The following is a 12,567-nucleotide window of genomic DNA, read 5'->3' on the forward strand; positions in this document are numbered from 1 at the left end:
TCATCTCATTCCAGCCCCTGCCATGGGCAGGGACGCCTCCCACTATCCCAGGCTGCTCCAAACCCCGTCCAGCCTGGCCTTGGACACTTCCAGGGAGCCAGGGGCAGCCTGTGCCAGGGCCTCCCCAGCCTCCCAGGGAACAATTCCTTCCCAATATCCCATCTAACCCTGCTCTCTGGCACTGGGAAGCCATTCCCCCTTGTCCTGTCCCTCCAGGCTCCTGTCCAAAGTCCCTCTCCAGCTCTCCTGGAGCCCCTTTAGGCACTGGAGAGGGCTCTAAGGTCTCCCTGGAGCCTTCTCGTCTTGGGGCTGAACACCTCCAGCTCTCCCAGCCTGGCTCCAGAGCAGAGGGGCTCCAGGGGCTCCCAATACAAAAGGAAATAAAAAAAAACAAAAACCAAAAAAACAAACAAACCCCCCCCCCCAAAAAAAAAAACAACAAAAACAATCCCCTGGAATTTAGCTCAATAAACAGGCAGAGTAAAGAAGTTAATAGAAAGATTTATTGCTTAGAGCTGTCTTTGGCTCTGTGCAGGACTAGCAGGAGGCTCCCCAGCTCAGTCCAGCAGCTCGTCTCTCACCAGCACAGGGAAGCGCCGGCCCCCCTCACAGAGCTGGGTGTGGATGGCCCGCAGCAGCCCTGCAGAGCCCTCCAGGAATGGCCTGGGCTCCAGGACAGGCAGCAGTTCTGCCATCATCACCTGGGCAGGAGCAAAGGAGACACTGTCACCAGAGCCAGCAGCACTTCAATATTCCTTGAAGTGGCTGCATAACAAGTGAAATCTAATCACATCAGTATGACTAATAACAGGCAAATTGATTGATGGATAGTTTCTTTTGTCATATTTAATAAAGGCAGAGTGGTTCATTTTCTGCTCATGAGCTACTTCAGCAGCCACCCAGCATTTCCAGAGCAGTGAGACAAATGGCAGTGCTGCCGCCCCGTTGCAGGGAAGGGCCCAGCACTGGGATGAGATCAGCATCCTGCAAGAAACTGAAGCTGGTGTTGGCTCAGGAACTCTGCAGCCACACAGTGCTCACTCACCCAAGGGTAAGTTCAGCCCTTCACTCAGCACTGTTGCCATCACCTCCCAGTTATGCCAGAGGTGTAACAGGCGAACTCCAGCCCAAACAAGCTACAGGGACTGTTGAAACTGTCCAACATTCCCTGGTCTGGCTGCTGCCCCATTAAGCCTGTGCTGGGATCTCAGTCCATGCTGTCAAACAACCCAGTGCGGCATCAGTATCAGCTCTGGGATTAGGACTGACTGACAACTCCAGCACAGGTCACTTCAATCACTGACAAAAACTGGTCTTTGGTGCCCCACTCTTGAATTAATACTCAGACAGACATTTTGCCTGGGATTTTTATATTTTTTCTTATTTTCATCTGGCATGAGGTTATGAAGTCTGAGCGGCCTGCACACCAAAACCCACCCAGCCTGCTGCACACTCTGCCTGGCCAGGAGAGAGGATAACTGCATGTGTCAGCCACCTCCCTAAAGGCTGCCAGAGCTCCAGGAGGGTTTGGACAACACTCTCAGGCGTAGAGTGGGATTGTTGGGCTGTCTGTGCAGGGCCAGGAGTTGGACTTCTGATCCCTGTGGGTCTCTTCCAAATCAAGTTATTCTGTGATTCCGTGATTGTTCCCTGGCGGATACAGAGGAAGACCCAAACAGAATAGAATACAGGGTATCCACAGGAGGTTCCTCTCCTGTTCTACACAAGTCTCTGTGCAGGGACAGGGGAGCAGGACACAGCTGCTCATCTCTGGGAAGTCTCCTTCTACAGACGTGAAAGCTACCTAAGGGGAAAGTTGGCACATGAAGGAGTGCTGCACTGCTCCACTTCCATCCACCTGCTCTGCTCCTGATACCTAAGAAGAAACAGATCTTCACCATCAAAGACAGGCTAAGAGCTACCAGGAATTTCTATGATACTTGGCATACCTCTGTGGAAAGGCAGTGGACAGGCTTGGCCCAGAAATAGGTGCATCCTTTTCTGGGGTATTTATCCTGTTCCATGTCCACTTACTTCACCTGTCTCAAGAATTTCACTTATCCTGTGCACTCTGCACAGAGCTGCTTCAGACCCTCAGGGCTCACCTGGCACAAAGCACCTATTTGGGTACATGTGCAGAAGAAACTGAGTCAGCCAACAGAGCAGCAGGAATCAGCCTTTGGTCACCACTTCATTTTGGCTGGATAAAAAATCCCCCAAGACCTTCATAAACCATAATTCAGGATTATGATGCTGAAATCCCATTTCAAGTCAGCCACAGGGCTGCAGCCAGTTAATAATAATGCCTCTCTGGCTTACAAAAAATGACTTTTCCAAAGCCTCTATCATTCAGGTCAATGGCAAAGAATAGGTAAATGGAGTAGATATGATTTCACAGATCTTCTCTGCCCTTTGCTGCTGGCTGAGAAGAACAAGTAATCCCTGTGTGGCAAACTCTCTGCTCAGGCTGCTGAAGGAGCTGACACCTCCTACCCTGTTCTTACAGTCTCAGAATGGTAAAAGCAAGAATAGCAGCACAGTGGTTTGAGATTTAAAAGGAAAGCAACAGAGAACAGAGGAGTTCTCCAGTTGGAAGTCCCACAGGAGGGAATGAGGGAGTGGGTGCCCTAATAGGGCTGTAAAGGTCTGACAAAAGGGGCATTACCAACGACATCCTCCACTGCCAAATTCTTTCAGAGCAGGTAGATAAAATCTTATCAGGAGAGGGTCAGGCATGTAAGGGCCTCTGCTCTGGCCCTAACAACAACAAGTCACATTCACCAACAAAGAGAACAAGACACAAACACAGAAACAACACTGGGGGAGCTTGGTATGCTGCTGCTGCTGCACATCAACACCTTGTACAGCAGCTGCTGGCCCACAGTTGTTCTTTTCTTTCCCTGCTCTGGGAGCACTGACACTTCTCCAGACTCACCTTTTGTAAGGCAATCTCTTGGTGCAGCATTGACACTTGCAGCTTCAAGGCAAACAGGTCTCTCAGCTCCTGGAGACTGGAGTAATAGAGGAGAGGCACAGCCAGAATGTCTGCACTGTCACACGTCTGTCCCCTGGCAGGAACACAGGCTGGAGAGCAGCTCCCCACATCCCCAGTGCAGTCTGGGCGCAGCCTCAGCTGGGACTCCAGGGCTGCCAGGGTACAAGAAACAGCAGGAGGCAAAAACATACAAGTTAAATCTGTACTTGCAGACTTTATGATCTACTTACTGTTCCCAGAAACTAATGACTAAAGACACTGTATTAATCAGGGAAAGTGCCTCACACATGGCACAATCAGGACACCCTAAGCTGTGGCCTGCACTGTCCCCTCCCCAGCCCTCTTGAACTGCAACCTCAGTTCAAAGCTCCAAGTCTCTCCTGAACACAGAGGGGTGGCACACAGGTACCACAGATTTGTTTGCCACCAGAGAATTAAGTGCTCCATTACCATAAAGATAATCAGGAGAAAAATAACCTTGGTCCATCATCCTGCACACAGATGGCAAAGGGCCACGTTCATACCTGACCACAAACACAGGGATTTGTCTCACCTGCTCGCAGCAGCTGCAGCTTCTGCAGGCACTGGGACACTGAGGTTTGCAAACCCTCCAAAGTCAGAAGGCTTTCATACTCTCCTTGCAGAGTGGGAGGGTCTACGAGAGAAACAGACAGAAGGTGTGAGCACTGCAGCCTTCCTCCCCAAACAGCTTCCAGAGTGGCCTCAGGTTCACCAGCATTCATTTCAGGCAGAGAATATTCCTGTCCCTCATGTCCAGCACATGCCAAGAACACAAAACACATGGAACTGGAGCCCAAATCATCCTTATTCCACCTTTGACCCTCCCACTCCCCTCTTTCCCGCCTCACCTGCAGGCTCAGCTTCCACAAACTGCCTCAGACGGGAGGGGACATCCTGGAGGCCCCTTAATTCCTTCTCTATATCTGCAGGACTGGGGGTCAGCTTCGGGGAGCAAAACTCAAACAGCAGCAGCTTAAGGAAGGTTCCACAGCACCAGCTCTGTGCAGCATCCCGAGCCCCAGGCCAGCTGGGATCAGGGCAGAGGGGACCAGCCTGGGAAGCGGCACTGCAGGGGGAAGGTAAGGGCAGCACAGCACAGCTTGCCCTGTGGCCACGTTTGGCAGGATCAGAAGTTTTGTAAGTGCTCAACAGCTGTACTGTGAAAAAGCCCACTGCCTGAAGACCCAACTGGAACTGCTGTTTTTGGAGGCATAACTCCCTCCAGCTGGGAGCTCACTGCAGAGCAATTGCACCCTGTGCCTGCTAGGAAAGGATACAGTCATCTGGATCCTCTCCATAAAACGGGTCCTTGCAGCTGCTGCATCTGCACTTGTTTGGCACTGACGACATCTCTCCCATGCCCTGAAATTCCAAAGGGGCAGGAGGTGGAAGTTACGCTCCTTTGTACCAGACAGTGCTCACACTGAGCATGACACACCAGTGTGGCACATCAGTGCTTTAATTACAAGTGTCTCCCTCCCCCCTGCTCTCTTACAGGTTATTTACCAGCCATTCCCAACTCACTCCCACGGCTGCCATCAGATCAACAAGGACACCCTGCAGAAAGCATCAGACACTGCAAAACACCTGTTACCGTCTCTTCTTGTTTTGAGGGGAAGGATCAGAAGACAGACAGCACATTTCCACAAGCAGAATGTGAACTTGCAGCACATCTGTCATTCTGTTGTATTGTCCTGCCCACGTTTATACCCCATAGGAAACAACAAATTTTGCCTTCCTTTCTTAGGAGTAAGTAATTTGCATTTCTCTACATTTATTCTGTTAGAAGAGGTGTACAAAAAAAAAAGCACACAGGACAAACTTTCACCCCATCTACTTCATATTCCAAACTTCAAGATTCTTCTTTAATAATTTTTTTGCAGGGGACAAAGTGGTATGTTTGGCAAGCAGAATGACAGCAGCATGTCAGGGATGGAAGACAGAGGTTTAAGGACAGTATCATGAGGAAGCTGGCCAGAACTTCACACCAGAGTCCACCAGATTTTTAAATAAAGCAGCACATATAATAGCACTACCAGAGAGATGCATTTCAACATCCTCATGGATGCACAGACCCCATAATATCCTTTCCTTAAGGACTGTCTCCCAAAACCTGCTGCAGTAAGTGAGAGCCATCAGGAGGAAGTTTAAAATAGTCCTGCAGTGTCTGACTAACTCGAGTGTGCATGTGTCTTCTCTTTAGCCTAATGAGTCTTTTAAATCATGTTAGAATCTGCAGATTTCAGAAATACATTATGCAAAGAAATGGCAAGGTTAATGGAATAGGAAAGAACAGAAGTTCCCAGACAAGATGCAAACCCTCTACAAGGATCTTCAGTGCAAAGGTTATTCTCAATCTGTTACTGAGTTCAAAGCAATAGTGAGAAGTATAAAATTACACCAAAGTGATCAGAATGCTGAAAGGCTCAATTTAGAAGTGAAAATTAAGGGCATAAAACCTTTAAAACTTGCAGAAGGGCAACTAACAAACTGGTGTCTGATAAATGACAGTTTCCAAGAGGAGGAGGAATTCTTGAGGGCAGCACAAGGGGCTATAGTTAGATTTAAAAAAGGGTTTGTGCTTACTATCTGAACAAAGCACATAATGAGCAATCTGCTGAAGTATGGCAAGATTTCTCAGAGGAAATGTGGGAAACCCTTCCAGAAGAACGAACTAGAGCACACAAACCCCAGCCACCTGCACCATCCCTGCAGTAACACTGTAGTTTGCTCTGTGTAGGAGTTCAGCAGCAGGAACCAGCCTCAGACACACACACAGCTGTGGTGCTTCCAGGCTGCAAAGGCAGGGCAGGGATGCTTTGGGAAACTCATTGGATAGTGTATACAGACACCCATCCCACAGGGTGTCCTGCCTCCAACAAGTGAATGGCACCAGCAGAGACTTTTGCTGCACCAAACCCACCAGTGAGGCATGCTAGGAGCTTCATGACTCAGTGACTAACAGTAATTAGCACTTGAAAAACAAAAGTAGCACTAGTGGCTACTGTAACACGAGAACACATCTTCAGCAGCAGCCTGGCAGTATGGGAACTCTTCCTGCTCCCCTTCCAGCCCCCACAACCTGTGGGGTCCCTGCCTCCCCGTGGCACACAGAACAGCCACACCTGACCTCACCTCACAGCGCTGAAGCTGAGGGTAGTTCTGGACTGAACCAGTCAGACTGGTCTTACCTGGAGTTCCTGGAATAGGCTTTCCTGTAGGGAAGGGGGAGCTTCAGCTGGCATCTGTAAAATAGGAGAAGGATCAATCCTGGCAGCTGGAAAGCAATTAACTGAGCCTTGCCTTCCAACAGGGAAAATGGAGTTTTGTCAAAATCTGAAATTAATAAGCTGCAATGGGAGATGTCAGCAACTCTGGAGATTGGATCCACCACTGTCCTCAGACAGTCCTCAAGGAAGGAAGATTATGTTGCTCATTTGACTCTGCGGGCATCACGAAGCTGAGCTGGGAGAGCTGCTGCATTTTGCAACCTATCAGAGGTTCATCCAGGGTGGGCAACTGGGAGCAAAGCCACGGCACAGCAGAGCACAAACATGGAAACAACACCTTCAGGGAAGCTGGTCTGCCACACCCTGTTGCCCTACCTCAGCAGGACAAGGCAGCTTTGCTTTCACCGTATCACACTCAAAGAAACAGGGAAGCTTCCACTGGGAATACAATTCTTAACCCTGAAGCAGAATAATCCCTAAACTGTTCTTAGAAAACCAGGAGGGTTGGCAGCTGTTAGTCACATGCAGACCAGGAATGCAAGGCCACAGTTAGGAATTTAAGTAAATGTTTGAATCCAGAGCCCTGTTCCCACAGCAACTGTCACTAAAGCATTCTGTGGCCCTTCCAATGCCAGTGAAAAGGGTAATTTCCTCCCTGCACCAACACAAGAGTTAGGTTGTGGCAGCAGAGACAAATACTCCTCAAAACTTTCCAGGGACATCAGACTGAGCTTCAATGTTTTGTAAAAGAGGAAAGAAATTACTTAAACAAGACAGACTGGCATGAATGCAAAGCCAATCTTCCAAGTATAATTTCGCCACTTTTCCACAGAAAATCTCAGTAAGATTCCCTTCATAATCCTTCCTACACCAAACCCTTGAAACAACTGCACTCTAGTCAGTCCTGATTTGTGTAGTTACATGGGCAGTGTGTTACAGGTTAATAGGGACAGTATTAAACCCGGATGCCATCACTCCAAACAGTACCAGGCACATGCTTTAGAGGGAGGGAGAGAGAAAATTCATGCATTATGTATTATCACTGTGTAAAAAACAGAAAAAATAAAAAAAAAATCAATATGCTATAATAGAGAGTACACTCAGAGGAAAGCTAAGGCTCAAGAAAGCTCTTCAGAGACAGCTTTCCAAAACACTCACAGGGGACTATGAAGCATCAAAAGTCTTAATTGAAAGGCTTTCAAAGTCACAGCCATCCAAGAATAAGCCCTTAAAATGAAAACACTTACTCAATCACAATAAAAGCTTTTAAACTGTATAGGATCCTTCCTCTTGAGAGTGATGTGAGGAGGATGAAGCCAGGCTGGGACCCCCAGAGCAGCCACAGCCAGAAGGATCTGTACACGTGCCTGTGAGTGTGGAGCAGAACAGGAGAGGTGCCTACCTCCCACACTTACCCCTTTTCCTGCAGGGTGCCTGTCCCCGGTGAGGTGCTCCTTCCCCATGCACCTGCAGTGTCCACCTTTTTGCTGGACTCTGCCAGGAAACCACAACTTGTCTTCCCTGCATCAAGTAAGTGCTTGCCAGCAGCTATGGAATTCTTTCCCACAGCTGAATCCCCTCCAGAAAAGCTTTGCTGCTCATTTGGGGCAGATTCAGACATGCCGGGTGTCTCCTGGGGTTCAGCTGCAGCACAGACCTCTCTGGCACTGGCACCAATTGCTGTCCTGTGACTCCTTCCTTGTTTGGAAGTCATTCCTTTTGAGGAAATCTTCCCAGCTGTTCTGGGGCCTTGAGAAACACATCTGGCTGGGACCTTCCTTGGCAGTTTCTTCACATCTGGGTCAGTCCTGTAAGGGGCTCTTAACTGGTACAGAGAAGGCTTCTTCAACAACAAAGGCTTTTTGCTTCCAGCGCTCACCTTCCTGCACTCAGGAACATCCTCAACAGGTACAGGCACCTGCTGCTCTTCAGCTTTCTTGGGAGCGTGTGCCTCACCTGCCCATTTTTGTCCTGCAGCTCCCTGAGCCTCTAATGGAGTTTTCAGGATGCTTTTCCTGACTTTCAGTGCCTTCTCTAAGGCCCTGTTCAGCAGTTCCAGCTCCTCTAGCTCCTTGGGTGAAGGCCTGTCTTCTGCAAGAAGAGAAAACACATCAGAAAGCTCAAACCTGGATGTTCCCCATTTGACTCTTCACTAACTTGCTCTCCCAGGTGGCACAGAAGGAAACGAAACCTAATGAACAGTGCAGGGGGTATTGTTTTAGCTGTGGGAACAGCCACTGCACAGAAGATGCAGGCAGGATTGCCAGAAGCTTTGAAAACCCAGGATGGATGTGAGCCACAGGAGGGCGGTTCTCCCGAGCCAACCTCAACAAGTGACATTCCCACACGTGGGTCAGGCCCCCAGTCACTTCATTGCTGGCCCTGGCTAACGAGGCACGACTCCAAGCTAAACCCAAAGAGGAGAGCAGGAGGAAAAAGGCAGAGGGGGGTATATATAGGTGGATGCAGAGCATTGGAATGACTCCTAACAGCGCAAGTGGCCCGGGGCCGGTGTGACATTGAGGGGGCACCGGCCCGGGGAAAGCGCTCACCATGTTCAGTGCTGGAGCCTGGCTGTGGCCGCTCCTCTTCTTCATCATCCCTGGAGGGAATAAACAGAGACGGGGGTCGGAGTTGCTGCAGCGGGACGAGACCAGCACCCCCGGCCCGCGGGGCCTTGGACATGGCTGAGGGACCAGCGCCCCGGCCTCCCTCCGGGCCGCCCGGGCACGGAGGGGCCCGGGCGGGTCGCCACACAGCCGGGTCCCGCACTCACCAGCGCCACAGCAGCGCCCGGCTCCGCGCCGCCCGCCGCTCCAGCTCCCGCCGCCGCTCCGCGCCCTCGCCCAGCGCCGCCCTCAGCGCCGCCGCCGCCCTGCAAGGCCCAGCGCAGTCAGCACCCCGCGGGGCCCGGCCCGGCCCGACCGGCGGGGCCCCGGCCCCCGCTGCTCACCTTCGGCCGCGGCCCGCAGGCAGCATCAGCCCGGCCGGGTGCCGCCGCTCCCGGGCCCTGCCAGGACCCGCGGGCGGGGCGTGGCCGCGCGGGGCGGGGGCGGGAGCGGCCTGAGGGCTTCCGGGTGGCGCCGGGATCGCGCTCCGCCGCAGCCCCTGACCGAGCCGGGCACGGGGGTCCCTGTGGTCGCTGTGCCTGCCCGACGCGGACGGGACAGTGCCGGGGATCCCCCGCTGGGCCCGGGGAAGCCGCTTTTCCTTCCGCTGCCTTCGGCTCTTCCCTCTCTTTCCTACTCCTCTGATGGGGGCTCGGGCACCGCGGGCCCGTCCCGCAGCCCGAGGTACCCGGCCTCTCCTGGGGTCAGGACACAAACAGGGTGGCTCCGCTCCGCCTGGCAGTGGGGCGCCCCGAGAACACAGAGCCCCGGCGCTGGAGGGGGAAGCGGGGCCGTCAGCGGGGGTCAGCCCGCTGCCGCGGAAACCCTTCAGCCCAGCGGGCACAGCGCACGGCAAACTGCCGCCGCCGCCCGCGGTTTGCATCGGCATGAAAGAGAATTGGTGGGATTTGTTTTATTTTGTTTAGTTTAGTTTAGTTTTGTTTTTTTTATGGAGAGCGGAATCTGCTTTGCGCTGCGGCTGCGGGAGCTGCCGGATCGGTACCGCGGGCTCCGAGCGCTGCTGGAATCCCGTCAGGATCAGCTCTTGCTGCAGAGCAGTGCAGTTCTCCAGAAGAGCCCGTAGCTGGCACTCGGCACTGTCTGTTCAGGCAGCTGAGGAGGAGCAGGAATCCAGTCCTCCCCCTTGCACAGCAGAATGAAAGTTTAAAAAAAGTTAGAAAGTAGGAAAGGTTCTTTGCCTTCAATGGCCGAATCTTGAGGTTGAGGTGCCGGTGATTCTCCGCAGCCACGTGACCACAGACTTTAAAAGCGAAGTTGAGAATTCCGGGTAATTCATTGACAGAGGACTTTTAAACCCCTCATAAAACATTACAAAATATCAGAAAAATCATCACACATCGCGAGTTTCCACATTCACGAACTTAACATTCTTCCAGTTGTAATGTGCACTTTTGGCACGAAGAACGATTTCTCTCTCTGTAGACTTTGCAACTGAATCTGGCAAAATGGGCTGGCCCCTTCCTGCCCTCAATCTTGTAAAGAAGTGTGAGTTCCCTGTCAGAACACTGTGAACAGTTATGTTTCTGAGGCATGAGCCAAGGTAGAGCCCAGCCAGATATCCCTGGTCTCAGCAGGGCTGACAGGGATATCAGACACTCAGAAAATATTTTAATCAACAAAGTCACCAGCTGCAATGCTGTGAGAACCTGAGAAGCACAGCAGCAGGACAAGAAGAGCTCATTTTCAGACAGCTGCTTCTCTATAATCGTGAAATATCCTGAATCAGAAGGGACACACAAGGATCATTGAGTCCAACTCCTGCCCCTGCACAGACACCCCAACAATCCCACCCTGTGCATGCCTGGGAGCGTTGTCCAAACACTCTTGGAACTCTGGCAGCCTCGGGGGCATGCCCATTCCCCAGGGGGCCTGTTCGGTGCCCCAGCACCCTCTGGGGCAGGAACCTTTCCCTGATATTCAACTTGACCCTCCCCTGGCACAGCTTCAGCCATTCCCTCCAGGACAGGTCCTGGTCCCTGGTCACAGAGCAGAGATCAGCGCTGGCCCTCGGGATGAAGCTGCAGCCCCAGGGACCTCTGCCCTCAGTCTCCTCCAGGCTGAACAAACCGAGTGCCCTCAGCCACTCCTCACACAGCTCTAGTTCCTTCGAAACCCTTCACCATCCTCGTGTCCCTCCTTTGCTCTCCAGTAACTTTAGATCCTTCTGATACTGTGGTGCCCAAAGCTGTGCCCAGGGTAGGTGTATTCCTGCAGCATGGGACTGGCCAGGAGATGGAGCCCTGGACTCCTGGAGCCTCCAGCATCACCTGCTGTCCCAGGGGGAGCACAGCCTGGGCCGTGAGAGTGACACCTCTCCTGAGGCACCTGCATGCTCTTGGCATTTAAGTATTAAAAACAACCAAAAAAGCGATCAGGCTGCTGTAATCCGAGGAAATCATCCGAGGCATGAAGCCTGCTGGAGCAGCACTGCTGACATGGCTACCTTTTGCATCCAGTCTCTGTGGTTTGGCAGTGCTAAAAATGAACCCTAAAACCCAAGGATCCCTTTGTACAGGAGATGAATCGAGACCCTGTGCCCCTTCCGAGCCTCTGGCTTTGTGCAGGCAGTAGAATTTCCCCTAACAGACAGGAAAGCTTTAATGCAGGCACTTTGCTGTTAAGCTGCACCTTGCTGGGAAGGACAGATGCATGTTGGCTTAGAGTAAAGATTTTGGTGAAGCAAGGGCTGCAGCCATCACAAAATCAGAGGGGCAGTGTGGCAGGGAGAGCAAGGCTTTACCTTGCCCCTTCCAGCTGCAGTGAGCACTGGTTAAACCATGGCAGAGACATTGGGGTGAAGTGATAATTGGCAGGTGGAGAGCAGAAACTTCCTGACAGAGATAAAACCGCTCCTTTGCTGAAGCTCAGGGCTCAAATATGCTGACACTGGACATTACAGCCCAGCTGCTCCCACTCCCCTCTCCTACTCTCCTTCACTACTCCATGATGGGCTCCTGCTGCCTCACCTGAGGAGCCTCGCAACAGGGCAGCTAATGCGTAAATCAGTTCCAGCCTTTTCTTGTGGGTGGTTGGGTTTCCAGTGGATCATCTGACAAAGCCAATTAAGGAAAAAGTCCTGGGTGTCTGTATCTGACTCTTCACTGAGAGCAGCTTGTGCTGGAATGGGTAAATGCAGCGAAGAGCCCTATTTTGTTCATGTAGCAGCAGGCCCTGCACTAGCACAGACCTGATGTGGCACAGCTGGCGTAGGAGACATTTGTGCCAGGGCTTGGATTTTAATCTAACAGAGTCTCAACTGTGTTTCTGCTTCGTGACATTGGTTGCTGGGAAAATGCTAGGTACCTCAATCTGGCACACATGCTAAGTAACATTTCAACTGGTGTAAAGATTTAGTTACAAAAGACAGGTTGAAATACTTGTGTGATGTGCAGGGGACTGCTGCTGGTTCACAGCTCTGGCATCAGTTATTTTTGGGCCTGAAGTCACGAGAATTTTGCACAGGTGAGTTGTATTGGAACTTACACTGTCAGCACTCATTCACTGCTCAGGCTGACGGGTGCCAGGTGGTATTCTGCAATCTGTATTTCTATTTTCCTGAGAGCCCAACTCTCAAATACCTGTCAGCTAATAAAAATAACTGTCCAGGCACTGGGTTCTCCTGCTGGGTGCCTACAGCTCTTTGAAAGCCATGCCCGTAACCCATCATGGTATGATTCCCTGGGGTAAAATT

General features: G+C 51.6%; 1 protein-coding gene across 1 annotated transcript; it reads right to left on the minus strand.

The window, feature by feature from the left end:
* Positions 1-483: 483 nt before the first annotated feature.
* Positions 484-10,214, minus strand: TEDC2 (tubulin epsilon and delta complex 2). Its single transcript, XM_066198493.1, has 12 exons — positions 10,211-10,214; positions 9,493-9,628; positions 9,200-9,394; positions 9,023-9,121; positions 8,799-8,848; positions 7,662-8,337; positions 6,208-6,261; positions 4,294-4,378; positions 3,865-3,973; positions 3,549-3,650; positions 2,936-3,147; positions 484-701 (listed from the first exon to the last, which is right to left on the minus strand). Exons 1-12 carry the CDS (start codon positions 10,212-10,214, stop codon positions 558-560), a joined length of 1,866 nt encoding a protein of 621 aa, XP_066054590.1. The 3' UTR covers positions 484-557.
* Positions 10,215-12,567: the final 2,353 nt, after the last annotated feature.

The sequence above is a fragment of the Chamaea fasciata genome, unplaced genomic scaffold, assembly GCF_029207755.1.
Source record: "Chamaea fasciata isolate MVZ Bird 193981 ecotype frontalis unplaced genomic scaffold, bChaFas1.0.hap1 SCAF_16, whole genome shotgun sequence".
NCBI lineage: Eukaryota > Metazoa > Chordata > Aves > Passeriformes > Sylviidae > Chamaea > Chamaea fasciata.